This window comes from Phodopus roborovskii, unplaced genomic scaffold (genome assembly GCF_943737965.1).
Source record: "Phodopus roborovskii unplaced genomic scaffold, PHOROB, whole genome shotgun sequence".
NCBI lineage: Eukaryota > Metazoa > Chordata > Mammalia > Rodentia > Cricetidae > Phodopus > Phodopus roborovskii.
This window is the reverse complement of record NW_026126689.1, coordinates 5,707,832-5,723,744: the sequence shown is the minus strand read 5'-3', so window position 1 is coordinate 5,723,744 and position 15,913 is coordinate 5,707,832. Positions and strand designations below refer to the sequence as shown.

Below are 15,913 nucleotides of genomic sequence, written 5' to 3'. Positions count from 1 at the left end.
GGAACTAGCTCTGTAGAGCAGGCTGGCCTTTAACTTCCAGCTGCCACTTCCTGCAGAGTGCTGGGATTAAAAGCATGTGAAACCACTACCCAGCTGTTTGTTTTTTGAAGACACTGTCTCTCTATGTAGCCCTGATTGTGGAGGCTGGTCTGGAACTCAAAGAAATCCACTTGCCTCTGCCTTCTGAGTGCTGAGATTAAAGGTGTTTACCACCCCAGCTGGCATAGAAATTTTCTTTAAAAATAAATAAATAAATAAATAAATAAATAAATAAATATCACTTAGTTCTCTCAAAATTTAGCTTACATCCACGGCAGAAGAGTTACAGATACTTCATGTAGTAACTAACTTATGTTCTCGTTCCCAATAATTATTAGAGTCAAAATGAGAGTGATCATAGCAGATGTCAGTGTCTTGTCAAGTCACAGCCAACTGTGCAGACGTAAAGTTAGGAGGCCACAATGCCATCGCACTTCTCTCTTTCCTACCTGCCACAGTCCAGTTCGCTGTCCCCTTGTAAGACTAATTCCTCCATCTTTTAATCCATTTTGTGCTCTAACAAAATACTCAAGACTGGGTGATTTATAAGGTAAAAAGGGTTATTGACAATTCTGAATGATGGGGGGTTCAAACCGCATAGTTCCAGAGCACAGTATGGCCGTCCATTTACATCACAACTGCTGTAGTACCCAAAAGACGAATGAACTCAAATGCAATGGCCTATGTCTTAGTTTTTAATAGCAGTAGGTAGTTCAACAGGTTATCAGTACTCTATATCCCCACATTCCTTCAGGAACTTAGGCTGATGGACAACTGATCATTTATAACATGGGTTAGGAGGAAAGTATCACAGCTATCAGAAAAACAAAGCAGAATGGAGGATATTTTACGTGCCAGATCTAGCGCTGGTACATGTAACTGGCACTTAATCCTACACTCACACCTGCCTAACTACAGAAATGTTACCTTTCTGTGTCTGAAAAGGAAAATAAAATATGGCTATCATAAGCAGTATCATAAGCAGTATCATAAGCAGTATTTTAATTTCAGCCTCCAGAGTCCTAAACCCACCTACTTATTCAACACCGTAGAGGGCACTGCTCTGTCTCTAACTCCGCCCCTACGACGAGTCCCTGACCAGGCCCTTGCTCTGCTCCTTGACAGCCCTCTTGTTCATACTTGACATTCAATCAGCACGTCCAGGACCAGGGTGAGGCTCACTGGGTTTAATCAGCAGCACTGCTGTTGGGGGCAGGGTGAGACACATGAGGTTTGACCTACCTTCAAGCCACCCCTAACCTTGACCCCTTCCCTGCTCTTCTGCTCCACTCTGGTAACTGTAGCCCTTCCTGCATGGCTCTCTTGCTTCTACCGCGTCCCTTACAGTCTACTCTTTACACTATGACCAAAGTGTCCCTATTAAGATATGAGGAGGCCTGGGGACATACCCCAGTTCAGACCGCCAGCACCCAGGTGAGAGGCTGGGCCTGACAGCGTGCTCCTAGTTAAAGAGACATAGCTAAGAGGATCCCTGAAGCTTGCCAGCTCAGACAGTGTAGAGAAACGAGTAAGTCCCAGGGTCACTAAGAGACCTTCAGAAACTGAGGAAGCCAGTTGTGCACAACACATGGACAAGTAAACACACACAACCCTGTGAGATCAGGTCTGTCAGCTTGGGCTACTGAAACCCTCAATAGGGCTTTCCTTTGCCTTCCAAATGTAAATGGCCTTCACAATGGCCTTTGGCCATGCCCAAGCCCGCTGGAATTTCATCTCCTACTGACTTTCAATTCTTTTGAGTTACTCCAGCAACTCTGGCCTCTTGCTACTTCTTAAACAAGCCCGGTACATTCCTCACCTAAGTTTGTTCTACAAGGAACACATTCTCATTCTGTAGTTTCTGACCGCTTGAAGCTTTTGTCTAAAAGACACCTGCTAAACTGAGGCCTATCCTGTTCTCTGTCTTACATTTCAGCCTACCTGCCCCCAGCCCTACTCTGCTCTCCTTGAGATTTTTCACAGAATGTATCACCTTCAAACACACTACATGATTTCCGTCCTGTAGCCAGACATGATGGTGTGACAAGCCCCTGCACCCCAGAGGCTGAGGCAGGCTGATCTTAAGCTCAAGGTGAGCTTGCATTACAAAGCACTTGTTCTAAGATAGCCTTAATTACAGACTAAGACTCCACTTAAAATGTTTTTAAAGAGTTAGCTCATTGAGTAAGAACTTTTGTTTCTCTTACAGAGACACAGGTTTCGTTCCCAGACCCACATGATGGGATCCTAGTCCCAAGGGATCCAACACTATCTTCTGATCCATGCTGGCTAGCATCAGGTGTATACATGGTGTACATATACATGTAGACAAAACACACACATAAAACAGATCAAAAATAATTTGTTTTTTTTTTTTCACTTTGTTTTTGACATGAGGTCTTGTAGAGTGACAACTGATCTCTAACTGTCTAAAGTTGCCAAGAGTAGCTCCCACCTCCTGATCATCAGGACTGACCACAGGCATGTGTTACCATGGCCAACCTACGGATTTCCCTTTGGTCTACTTATGGTTTATTTGTTCTTACAACTCCCAACACGTACTTCTCTATCAGGACATAGACTACAAAACCATACATTTTTGTTCTGAAACACATTCCTAATCTCATAGGTTACTACACAACATGCTATAGGCACTCAAGTATTAACTGAATATATGAATACCTATTATTCTATGAAATAACTCAATGCAAAAGCCAGCAATGTAGTTTCAGCTGCTCGCAAAGCTAACAGTGACCATAGTTTAAAGATGCTAGAGCAAAGCCATGTTTGCCCCTTCCCCGTAAAGCCATGGCATGGCCCTCATCCTGTCCCACCGATCACCTTTCCCTTGAACTGTTAACACAAAAAATCAACACGGTGCTACTTCATGTGGGTCCCACAGTAGTTTCTAGACAACATTAACAGAATATATAGTCAATGTTCAGTTTTAGGTCAAGCATAAGGACTGTCACAATTTCATAACTAGAACTTAGGTTAACTCTGTCACTGGATTTCTTTTTAAACAAATATACAACAAAGATTTCTGCAAGAAAACCCTCAAGTATACTTACCTTTTGTCTTGCAAATCAGCAGAAAAAATAACAGTGCTATAATTTTGTGATGGTTTTTACATATTCATCACCTCATTTTATTCTCATACCAGTCCTCTAAGCCCCTAAGTTCTGAGGTGTGGGGAAGGGTCAGGTCAGCAAGAAGCTTTCAGTGAATGAATTATGTATTCATATAATCAAAGTTATTTGCAATTGTGCAATTTTCTGGACATGCACAGAGCCCTAGGTTCACCTCCACCTCATCCCCCACCTCTGCAGTAACAAACAGAAGCCCAAAACAATTTATTAAGTTACTTGGAAGTAATTAAAATAGTACTTTTGTTTGAGACAGGGTCACCCTAAAGCCCTGGCTTTAGGAACTTGCCATGTAGACCAGGAGGCCTCAAACTCACAGAGATCTGCCTGTCCCTTGAGATTGATGGTATGCACCCCCCCCCCACACACACACACCCAGGGCGAGAGAAAGGGTTTCTCTGTGTAGTCCTAGCTGTCCTGGAACTCACTGTGAACCAGGCTGGCCTTGAACTCACAGAAATCGGCCTGCCTCTGCCTCTGCCTCTGCCTACTGAGTGCTGGGATTAAAGGCACATGCTTTTTCACCAGCCTGTGCAATAGTGCTTTTAACACCCACCATCAAACAAAAGTTATAAAGACAATTATTTGGCATTCATAAAGAACAGGACATTTTAAAATGGATAGTAAAGTCTGCTTATACACTGTCAGAAGCTGTGCTATCGCTGTGCTACCCAGAGCTCCTATAGGGTCCCAGGGGCTCGCTGGTCAGCCAGGGTAGCTCTGGAGCGATTGGAAAATCATCATCTTCCCCAAATGTGCTGTCAGTAACTATAGTTGCATCGTAAGAAGGAAATAAGGATTTATTTACTATCACTGAGCTTCCAGAGAAATAAAGCCAGCTGAGTTCACAACAATTTCACATTTTGTGTAAGGGCATTCTCAGGGCCCAAGAAGGAATGTTAAAATTACTGGGCATCAATTTCTTGATATTAGGCCATCAACAGTCCTGATACTGGAACTAACAATAATATTTTTGGGTTTTGTTTTTTTTTTTTTTTTTAAAGGCCATAAAGAGCAAAAATAACTGTAGAGGGAGAAAGGAACAACTGTTTAAAGTTAAGTATAAACTCCTACCTATCATGGCTCATTAAGTATGATAGTAAATTAGATTAGTGAACACTAAAAACAAAAACCGCCTTCCAGAACAGTCAATGCATCCATGTAATATTTAAAGAATGTGAATCAATGAGAATGAATGTCGTGTTATACTAACATGAAGTTATCTCTAACACTAAGATAAAGAAAGCACAGCATGACCTCAAAAACCAGAAACGTTCCCAAACAGGCCCACTTATTTTGAATCCAGAAGTTCTATAATTATTTATAATTAGGGCTTTACAGAAGAATCAACACAGGTGAACTAGGCAAGGGGAAAGAATAAAGGACTGCAAACAATTTAACCTCCGAGGAAGACAAAATCCCGTAAGAGCTGCCGACAAAAAGGCTTATCTATCGCAACAGGCGTTTGACATAGGAGCGCAAACGGGAGCAAGCAAGATTTTTAAAAGAAAGGGACTGTGACATGAGGTTCGCTAAGTACTCACCTAAATTACTAAGTTGTCAGCGAAACAACACACTTGTACAGCTCTGAAGGGGAGAGCGATTCTACAGCTGGAGACGAAGGGGAAAGAGGCAGCAGCCCAGCCCACCGTGGGACTTGCAGGTTAGCACCAACACCAAAGCAGAGCATGGCTAACACTGCCTTTCCCCTGGTCACTCCGAGAACGAGGCCTTCCAGGCCTTCCGGCTGCTATTAGACCTACTCATCCCACCAGCAAAACCGGGAGAGGAAAGCAAGGCAAGTCTGACTACTATAGTTGGTGTGCTACTACACTTTTTCTGGCCTCCAAACACAATTAAGTCAAATCTGCAATTATGTTTAAGACATTCCTTTTGGTCCACTTACAACAGATTGCCAGCAACTGATACAAGTTATTTATGTATTTATTTATTTTAAATAAGAGGGTGAATGGATGCCTAAACAAGTGTTAAGTCAGGAAAAAGGGGAGGGTTCAGGAAAGGAGCAACACAGAAATACTGAAGACAGACAGCTACTTTATAGCTTCCCCTCCAAAAAATCTTTACATATATCTAAACAAGTATTAATAACAACAGCTAAAACTCCGTGTACACATATACCTTCATACCTTACTGAGAATACCACTTCTCAAAGGTGTGATGGTTGCCACTTAACCTGGCAGGTTCACAAAGACGTATTTAATACAGTGGATCTCCCTAGCCAATGCATTATTATAATTACACAGCTTAGCCAAGACTGGCTAAGAGATCCTGAAAGCAGAAAATAACACTATTCTAACTGTATTGCAGTTTTAAGAAACTCTCTAGAAACAGCATGAAAGGAGCAGGTAGTAAATATCACACCCTGGTATCATACATTTAAATAATACATGTATTTATTTTAACAAGCTGGTAATATTATACCACCTACCATGTCATGCCATATGGTCTCAGGAGAAAAAAAGTACCACCAAGGAAATATAAATGGTCAGAAATAAATGCTTAATAGCAAAATTATACATGCACACTTAATAAGCATTTAGTTAAGTTCTTGTCACTTATCAGAACATTTTATTTTGAGCACCTATAAAATAATACAAATACTGGCCATGAAATCTGTTCATTCTCCAACATAATTTTATATACCACTGTCTACATTCCATGTTAAAGATGTATGATAACATCAGATTTTTTAAAGAATAACTTAATGTTCAACCAAGTTATTAGTTAAATTATTTACCTAGGGACACATAAGTTTTGCTGAACTATTGTATTATAAAAGTTACAAATCTATGTATCTATATATATATATGTATACATATACATATATATTAACAAGTATTAAAAAGACTAGTTGTAATACATGCAAATGTTTATAGCAATTATACAAAAAGTTTGTACTTTTTTAAAATAATGGACAGACATTCCCTTTGCAATCAGCTTTTGGCGGCTGAAATTTCTGACAAACTTTTTTAAAACCCAGGTAAGATAAGAACTTAGAATAAGATATGTCATTACATACATGTACAATTTTCCATCTTTGCATGTACTCATTAACAGTATCCCTTTAAATTCACACAAAGAAGGCAGTTCAATTAAGAGACCACAAGATATTTGAGTTTCCTCTCAATGTCAACTTTCACACTCTTTCTTGCTGGGTACAGGGGTGCACACATGTAACCCCAGCTCCTAAGAGGTGTGGCAGAGGACCATGAGTCCCACAGCCTCAGACACATGCTGAGTTCCTGAAAAGCCTGGGCTGCATGACACTATTTCCTGGAAGAATCTAGTTTATTATGTATCATATTTGTATCTGTAGTCAACAGAGATCCACTTTTTAATCATAATCTTTCCCAGCCAAACATATTTATCATCTTTTACACAAGACAACTATTCATCAGCAAACATTAAACCCTGGGAGGGGGGCAATAGGAAACATCTGTCTTTTAACTAAATAAATTAAGAATACAGTTTGAGGAAACACGACCAAACTTGCAGTTAGTTTGTTATTGGCAATTTAATTTAATTTCATCTAGCCTACATATTCTCAAGCACTGGTACATGAGAAATGCCCAGAAAGTTCCAAATAGAAACTAGTAGCGCTAACACTCACTACTTCAGGAAGGGGGGGGGAAGGTGAGATAATCTAGCTCCCTCAAGTACATAACAGTCTTCCATAAAGACATGGAACTGTCCTAATAACTCTGAAACAAAGTTCTCAAATTAGTGTTACAGCAGAGAATTGTAATTGTATAACTACTCCTACCCATTAACTCACTCAAGCTTCTACCATACTCTTCAAACGTCTTTACAATTGGAGAAAGCCATGCAGGCCCTGCAGAGTGAAGTGAATTGGCCCAGAGGCACCTGTGCCTACTAAGACAAAGGCATATCCGATTCCTGGAGAAAACAGACAGCAGATGCGACCCCTAACATTTCTCCATTAAAAACAATGTGTCCTAAAAATAAATTTCCATGTCAACGGAACAAAGTTGTTTATAAATAAGAAGGAATGTGGAGGCGTGGGGAAGACAAGAGGAAGCTTCGGCAAGTTTAGTACCAAAGCCAGGAAACAAGACAGAATGAATGGTAACTAGGGATAAGGGAAGCAGCGTGAACTAGGAAATGGATGGAGGGCCAGCGTTATCCCTGGACTCTAAGAAGCTAGGGGAAATAAAGACACCAAGTGGACACTGCCTGAACAAGTTAAAACTGGAAGTTGGAGTTATTTCAAATTAACAAACAAGAAAAGCCAGCCAGTGGTAGCACAAGCCTTTAGTCCCAGGATTCCCGAGGCTGGGCAAATGGATCTCTTTGAGTTCGAGGCCAGCCTGGTCTACAGAGGAAGTTCCAAGACAGCCAGGGGTACACAGAGAAACCCTGTCTCAAAATGTCAGTAAGAGAAGGGAGGAGAGAGGGAGGGGGAGGGAAGGAAAGAGGGAGGGATTTAGGCTAGCTCAAATGATTGGTAGTGAGCACCTTTTGGGCAGGGATGGCATAAACGGATGGAAACCATTATTTGTGAACAGACTGCTAATGATATATCAAGAGCAGAGGATGGGTTTCCCAATGAATACAATGAATCAGGAAAAAGAACACTGCAGGGATAAGGGAGGGGATAGTGCGAGAACTGGGAAGCACACTAACCAACTGTTTGTAAAATATGGTATTGTTTATGTGATACAATGCTCAGACAGTAAATGTAGTAAGTTTTACATATGGGGGGGGGAGGGAGAACATTAACCAATCTGACCATGTAATGTGCTGAATGATGCAAGGACGGGTTAAGAGAAGCAATACTAAACACAGGTAAACATGAAAGAGGAAAAAAAGGTTCAATTAAACCCACTAAAAACAAAAATCACCAAGGACGTCACTAAAGAGGTGTGAAGGAACCCCGAAAGACTAACCCAAATCGCCAACGGCCGGCCGGCCGTGTGTAAGGGAGCAAGGACGCAAGGGAAACCTGCAGGAATCTTGACAGCTTTGGGGTGCAGGGAGAGAGTAGCTTGCAAAGTGTCCAGCAGGATTTGTGAAGGTAACAGTAGATAACCAGGTGATGGAGCAGGTGCCATGGGATGGAGGGGCCTCAGAGGACCAGGGCAGAGAAGCGCACAAATGCTCCTCCAGCAAGCTCAGGTGAGAAAGAAGCTAGTCGGTACGGCTGGGAAGTGAGCCGGGGTGGTGGGTGAGGATGGAGCGGAGGTCAGGGGTCGGCGTGGGAACACAGACAAACGTTATTATTATTATTATTATTCGGGGACCAGAGACCCGGACAGGAAAAGCTTCGGAAACATTTAAAATTTGGGGCTGAAAAAGTAAAGGCTATACCAAAATCAGCTCCCCCCACCCACCGGGGGGCAAATCCGATCCCGAGAAATGGCCCCCAACAAGCAGCAAAGCGGGCACGGGAGAAGGGCCTGGAAGGGGAGACGGAGAGCGGGGAGATGCGCTCCGTCATGCCCACGACGCGGCAGTGTGCAGGGCCGGGCCGGGCCGGGCCGGGCCGGGGGGCTCGGGCGCCGCGCGGGCCGCTCAGCCCCATCCCCGCCGCCCGGCCGGCCAAGAGGACCCACGCGTGCCGGCCGCGGGGCTGCGAACCCGGCCAGGCTTGACCTTCCTTCCCCGCCAGCCGGGACTGTGGGCCCCGTGCAAGGCTGCAGGGCTGCCCGCGCCGCCCCAAGCCCACGCGGGCGGGGGCCGTGCAGCCCCGGGGCCGCCGTGCGTGCAGAGTGCGGGGCGGGCAGCCCGAGCCCCGGCCCCGCTGCCCCCGGCCCCGCTCACCCCGCTCCCCCCCGGCCCCGCTCCCCCCGGCCCCGCTGCCCCCGGCCCCGCTCACCCCGCTCCCCCCCGGCCCCGCTGCCCCCGGCCCCGCTCCCCCCGGCCCCGCTCCCCCCGGCCCCGCTCCCCCCGGCCCCGCTCCCCCCGGCCCCGCTCACCCCGCTCCCCCCGGCCCCGCTGCCCCCGGCCCCGCTCCCCCCGGCCCCGCTCCCCCCGGCCCCGCTCACCCCGCTCCCCCCCGGCCCCGCTCCCCCCGCTCCCCCCGGCCCCGCTCCCCCCGGCCCCGCTGCCCCCGGCCCCGCTCACCCCGGCCCCGCTCACCCCGCTCCCCCCGGCCCCGCTCACCTCTTCGGGGATGGCCGGGTCGGAAGCTGACGAGGCCGCGGCGCCGGCGCCGGCCTCGGGCTCCACGTCCCCATTGAACAGAGCCTGGCCCTGCTCGGCGCCGCCGCCGCCGCCGTTACCGCCGCCGCCGCCGCCGCCGCTCAGCGCCGCCATCTTCGAAGCGCAAGCCGGGCCGAGCGGCCGCCGCGGGGCGGGGAGGGGGAAGGGAGGCGCAGGGCGGGCGGAGGCGGGCGCGGGGGCCGGGGCCGGGGCCGGGGGCGGAGCGGCCCGGGCGGAGGCGGCTCAGGAACCCGCCGGCGGCCCCGGCTGCAGCCTCAGGGACCGGGGCCGGGGAGGAGCGGCAGCAGGGAGGAGGGGGACGGCACGGAGGGGCGGAGACGGCGGGCGGTCGCCGCGGCAACGGCGTCACCGCGCGTCACCGCCGTGACGTCACCGCGCGTGACGTCACCGGGAGCGCCCTCGCGCCCCCGCCCCCGCCGCCGCCCCCGCCGCCGCCAGGGGAGGTTCCTTCTGCGGCAGCCGCCCGCGCGCTCGCACGTCCACCCCATCCCCATCCCCACCTCCATCCCCCATCCCCATCCCCACCTCCATCCCCCATCCCCATCCCCATCCCATCCCTCATCCTCATCCCCATCCCTCATCCTCATCCCCATCCCCCATCTCCACCTCCATCCCCCATCCCCATCCCTCATCCCCATCCCCCATCCCCATCCCTCATCCCCATCCCCCATCCCCATCCCTCATCCTCATCCCCATCCCTCATCCCCATCCCCCATCCCCATCCCTCATCCTCATCCCTCATCCCCATCCCCATCCCTCATCCCCATCCCCCATCCCTCATCCCCCATCCCTCATCCCCATCCCCATCCCCCCATCTCCACCTCCATCCCCCATCCCCCATCCCTCATCCCCCATCCCTCATCCCCCATCCCCATCCCCCATCCCCATCTCCCATCCCCATCCCCATCCCTCATCCCCATCCCCCATCCCTCATCCCCCATCCCTCATCCCCATCCCTCATCCCCCATCCCCATCCCCCATCCTCATCCTCATCCCCATCCCCCATCTCCACCTCCATCCCCCATCCGCATCTCCCATCCCCCATCCTCCATCCCTCATCCCCATCTCCACCTCCATCCTCCATCCCTCATCCCCATCCCCCATCCCCATCCCCCCATCTCCACCTCCATCCCCCATCCCCATCCCTCATCCCCATCCCCCATCCCTCATCCCCCCATCCCCATCCCCATCCCTCATCCCCATCCCCATCCCTCATCCCCATCCTCATCCCCATCCCCATCCCTCATTCCCATCCCCCATCCTCATCCCCATCCCCCACCCTCATCCCCATCCCCACCCCAGGCTGAGTCTCCATGGCTCCGGCTCCCTTCTCAGCCTGATCTGTCCTGTGCGATTTTACTAGAAGAGCGGTGGTGGTGTTTTAAGAGAAGCTAGAAATCCTAGAGGGAGGAAGGCGGCCGCCAAGCCCATGATGCTTGTCACTGCCGTTGCAAAGAAGCTCTGCGTGTCATAACAAGCAGTAAATAAATAAATAAATGATAATAATAATAATACACAAAAATAAAACACAAAAACAAATCAACAAAGCCTTACGCCCCAAGGTTGAAACATCAGCCAAGCCGAGTTTCGTAGAACCACGTCTTGCAGCAGCTGAATGCTCAGTATGGGATTTGTACCCTGTCCTGAAAGCACTTGATCAGTTCAAGTGGGTATAAATGAAAATCTAACACCTGGCTTTCAGTCTATTTGTTGCCTAGTTTCATTCACTTAGCATCAACCGCTCGTTTCATGCACCAGGGCCTGATAAAAGCACACGGCATTCTAGACATCTTAAGCTTCAGACCTTTTTTATTTCAAAGAAAATCATCCAAAATGCTTCATAGACTGTGGTCCAAGGTTTCTCCAAAAACTATATCCAATTTATTGTTTAAAATACATTTAACCAAAAGCAGGGGATAATTCAGAGAGGATGTGTGTTAACAGAAACACGAGTGAAAAGCAGAAGTTACCAATACTGTGCAGTTAATTGCCAAAGTAACTCGCCGAGGCCGTGGAAGATTGAGCTGATTTGCCTGTGTGCATGTGTGTGCACTTCTATTAATGATAGCAGTGGGGGGGGCAGCCACCCTATCCTCCTTATTGTGTTTGAGGTGCTTTGAGATTAGAAAGCATCTGAAACAGGATGCCTGTGAATCTGGTCCAGTCTCCATCATCAACCTAGGAGCTGGCGCTTCTGTTTCAAGGTAAGAGGTACATGTGTGGCTGCTTGGTGAACCAAAACATTAAGTTCTGGTCTGTTGAAAAACATACCACCAATCAAATAACCATTCTGCTTGCCAATGTCATTATGGTACATTCTCTTCCAAGTAGGGAAGTTCCCTTGAGAGCTACTTCAAGTCAGAAGATGGTTTGACAGATATGAGTAATAAAAGAGACTTAAAAAAAAAAAGCTGGGGGGTGGTGGTGTGGCAGGAACACATGCCTTTAGGCAGATCTCAGAGTTCAAGGTCAGCCTGGTCTACAGAGCAAGTTTCAGGAGGGTGTGGTGTGTGTGTGTGTGTGTGTGTGTGTGTGTGTGTGTGTGTGTGTGTGTAGGGGGTCATAGGGCAATGTTATCAAAGCTGTGCTAGTTTAAGGCACCCAAACAACAAAACAAAACAAACAAACAAAAAACAGGAACACATAATGAGTAAGTACGAAAATAGGGCCAACAGCCAGGCAAGGGGCCCTTCCCCCTTGGTTTTGTCCGAAACACAACTGCCGGGCTTTGGGTTGTTAGTTTTAGCCCCCAACTGTCCTAGTTTACTTTTAAAAGTTATTCCCTAAAAAAATGTCATTATAGCACTTTAAATATTTATTATGCGTATAATGCTCTGCATGTATGCCTGCACACCAGCAGAGGGCACCGGATCTCATTACAGACAGTTGTGAGCCACCCTGTGGGTGCCGGGAATTGAACTCAGGACCTCTGGAAGAGCAGCCAGTGCTCTTAACCCCCGAGCCGTCTCTCCCGCTTCATATCACTTCTTTATAACATCCAAACTTCTAAGACATTTTCAGTGGCTACATATTAAACAATATCCACATCAGCATCAATTTATTTACAGTGACCGTGTCTTACAAGCATGTCTCTTCACAGGATGGCTGACTGCACCCATCTAGTATGGACTGGCCCAGATTTTTTTTGGCATCATTCCCTTGTGTGCTTCTTTAGGCCTGGGGATCTGTGTGCCTGCTGTGAGTGTGTGTGTGTGTGTGTGTGTGTGTGTGTGTGTGTTTGTCCCTCGACCTCAATAAATGCCTCTCTTCCCTGCTGACACTGTGTGCTCCTGTTTGCTGTGTTCCGGTTTCCTCCGCTCCCGTCAATCCCCTGCCTCACGATGCTTTGACTGGCAAAGAACACAAACCAAGTCAAGATCCTGCCTTGTGACTTCGGCACACAGGATCTGGCTTTCGCTCAGGTTTCCTCTATTACTGTCCCCTCCCACTGGACTTTGCATCTGGTACAGATGGGCACAGGCATCTTTAGCTCCCACACACGCCAAGAATGTACACGCTGGATCATCGTGGTGACCTGGTAGATTAACTCTGACTCTTGCCCCTCACTCCTCACCCCTGTTGTCAGCCTGAAGCTCCTAAGAGCAACCCCTGCTCCAGGCCTCTAACAGCCTTAGGGCGACCTTTGAGAAGGGGGGTGGTTGAGGAGGTAGAGTCCTATGCCGGATAAGGAGAAGGGCCACGACTAGGTTATGAAGACTTTTGAACTTCCAAGCTACTTCCTCACCCTCCAGACCTGAGACTAAAGTATAGTGGCTTAAAACAAAGCCCTTGTGGGCTTTTCTCCTGCCTGTGGGCCCCTGCTGGCTGGCTCAATGAGCTCAAGGCCACGTCAGGATAGGTTTACACAACAGCTATGGGCCAATCAGCCACGGAGTCTTTCTTCAAACTGACCAGCCCTAAATTAGGGAAGGAAAACCAGGGCGGAAGCCAGGCCTGAAGAAGACACAAGACTTTTCAGTTTTCCAAGTCCCCTGTCTTTGTGCAGGGTCTTCTTTTCTGTGAGCAAACCTCCAAGCCCCGCATCATGGCCTCTGCCACGGTAGCTTTCCAGGTCTCTCCTTGACTTCCTCCTGACTTAGATTCCCTGGATGCAGGACTGGAACCTACAAACGTATAAATAAACCTCTCCTCTCCAGGCTCCTTTTGGTAATGGTGTTTATCACAACAACGGGAAGCAAAGCAGGACACCTTGCCTTCAAATCTAGGTATCTGGGACTTGGAGCATTTAGAAGTCCCACAGTTGAGAAGAAGCAGAAGAAACAGCTGGGGTGGTGATACTTGTCTGTATTTCAGTTCCTGGCAGGCAGAGGCAGATGGATCTCTGAGTTTGAGGCCAGCTCAAGAGGGAGTTCAGGGCAGCCATGGCTACACAGAGAAATCCCTGTCTCAAAAAAACTAAAGGGGGGGGGGGAGGCTGAAAATTCTTTGATACAACTTCCATCGAAATGTAGAATTCATATGCCCTCTGTCTGATTTTGAACCAAACTCGGTGACGGCCTTGTATTACACACACACCAGAAGTGAAGCTGTGTGACTTTGGGAACTAGACCCTAGACCTTAAAGTATGAAACAGCTTTCAACTTGCTTACTGAGACAGAAGGCAGTTGAGGCCATGTGAGTCTGACTACACTCGAGTGGGTGAGTGGGCACACTAAGAGGAAGCTCAGGGTGCATGGAGAGTGTGGTTGGGTGTGGACACTTAGCTGTCATTCCAGCTTAACTATCAGCCTTGTTCGTAAACCGGAGCATTCCAGCCCTCAACCATGAAGACACCCCCAGGCACTGAGTCTTGCTCTGCTGAAGCCCAGACAAGCAGCAAAGAGATAATCCACCTTTGGTTTGCTTTGTCTGAGTTTTGAGGGTGGTTTCGCACTTTGCAAAAGGCGAAACTGTGGTATTTGAGCTTCACAGTGCTATAGCATCATCATGGGCAAGCTTGAATCCTGTGTTGTGTTTGTTTGATATAGCTCATTTATATTGTTTCATCGTTGTTAGATGGCCAACTTAGAAGGAGATGATGATGATGATTATCATTTTATGGATTGAAAAACAAGACAAAACCGGGTATAATGGCATGTAATCCTAGCACTCAGGAAGCTGAGGCAGGAGGATGGTTAGTTTGAGTTATAAAGTGAGAACATAACTAAAATATAGTAACAACAAAACAATACAAATAAACCATACAAAAACAAACAAAAAATACAGAAGAATTTAAGCTTTTGCCTTGTGAAATTATATAGCTAAAGTATTGATATACTGACACTAAAAATTGTGAACTTTGAACAACAAAGTTTATGCTTTCTACGTTGTTTCTCTTCTGGATAGAGTGCAACATTTCTGTTTGTTTCTTTGTTTTTTGTTTTGTTTTGTTTTGAGAGGGTCTAACTATGTGAGCATGGCTGGCATCGAACTTGCTGTCTACCAAGCTGGCCTCAAACTCTTAGGGATCTGCTGGAATTAAAGGCCTGAGCCACCATACGATGCCTGGCTCAGACTTGTTTTAAAACTGTCTTTCTTAGAATAAAACTTGTCTTTCTTAGAATAATGAGCTGGCTGCTGTGTACAACTGACTGTGCTCTGTCTGTTCCACTTAGTCCCCAAAAGATTCCGTTCAAGCACAGTTCTCTCTTCTTTATTGTGGGGAATTACCAAGATGTAGCTCAGGAGTCTGGTTGAGTAGACCCTCACTTTACCTGGACAAGTTCTGAGGTCTCACCACATGCAGAAGTCGGTGCACATGCTTTGTTACTGGACATGACCTGTCTGTGCACCTCCTCCCACACCTGGGTGCTGTCATATGTGAGTGGACAGGCTGAAGCTTCTAGCCCAAACAGCATCCCTGGAGTTTATAATGAGCCAAGCCAGAATGCGGTCTGAGCAGAAACAGAACACCTCCCTTCCTGTAGTATGCTGTGTGGACATCAATACTATCTTGCATTCTAAATTCTTACAGACCGTTTACTGAACAATTCTTGTACGTTTGTCTCAACCTCCCTGCACCCTTTTGTATTCACACATCCACAGGGAAATGGAACAGAAATGCAGTGCTTGAGTGAGCTCAACTACTGCTCCAGCTGATGACTGAAATAGGCTGAGCTCTGCTGTGTCTCATCCTCTCTTCTCCCTAGCCAGCCGGGACTTCCATCTTTAATCCTGCATTCGGTTAGACATCCGATAATCCTACAGGTCAGCAAGATCTGATTCGATATCAATATGTTCAACTCCCAAAAAAGAAGTAAGCAGCCCTCTGAAAGCCTGTAGAGTTTATTTTCTTTATGAAGTAACACCATTATTGTGGATAGCACATTCTTTGTCACCTAATCGTCAGCGTCTCTTAGAAGCTGAATCCTCATTTAACTGACTAGGCAACTTTTGCCCATGAAAACCTTGCTTCTAGGCTCATGAAATGTATTAGGGTACTGCGTTCTTAACATTTAACAAAAGGTATCTGTGCCATAATATCATTTTATCACAACGTCTTGCTCACACGACCCTTGGGTATG

The 15,913-nt window shown here is 47.4% G+C and overlaps 1 protein-coding gene across 1 annotated transcript in view; it reads right to left on the bottom strand.

The window, feature by feature from the left end:
• Braf (B-Raf proto-oncogene, serine/threonine kinase) overlaps nt 1-9,496 on the bottom strand; it is a 97,632-nt gene extending 88,136 nt beyond the window's left edge. The window contains exon 1 of the mRNA XM_051174632.1: nt 9,330-9,496. Within this exon, the coding sequence (XP_051030589.1) occupies nt 9,330-9,482 (153 nt within the window). The 5' untranslated portion in view covers nt 9,483-9,496. The remainder of the gene's footprint in view (nt 1-9,329) is intronic.
• Between the last annotated feature and the right edge of the window lie 6,417 nt (nt 9,497-15,913).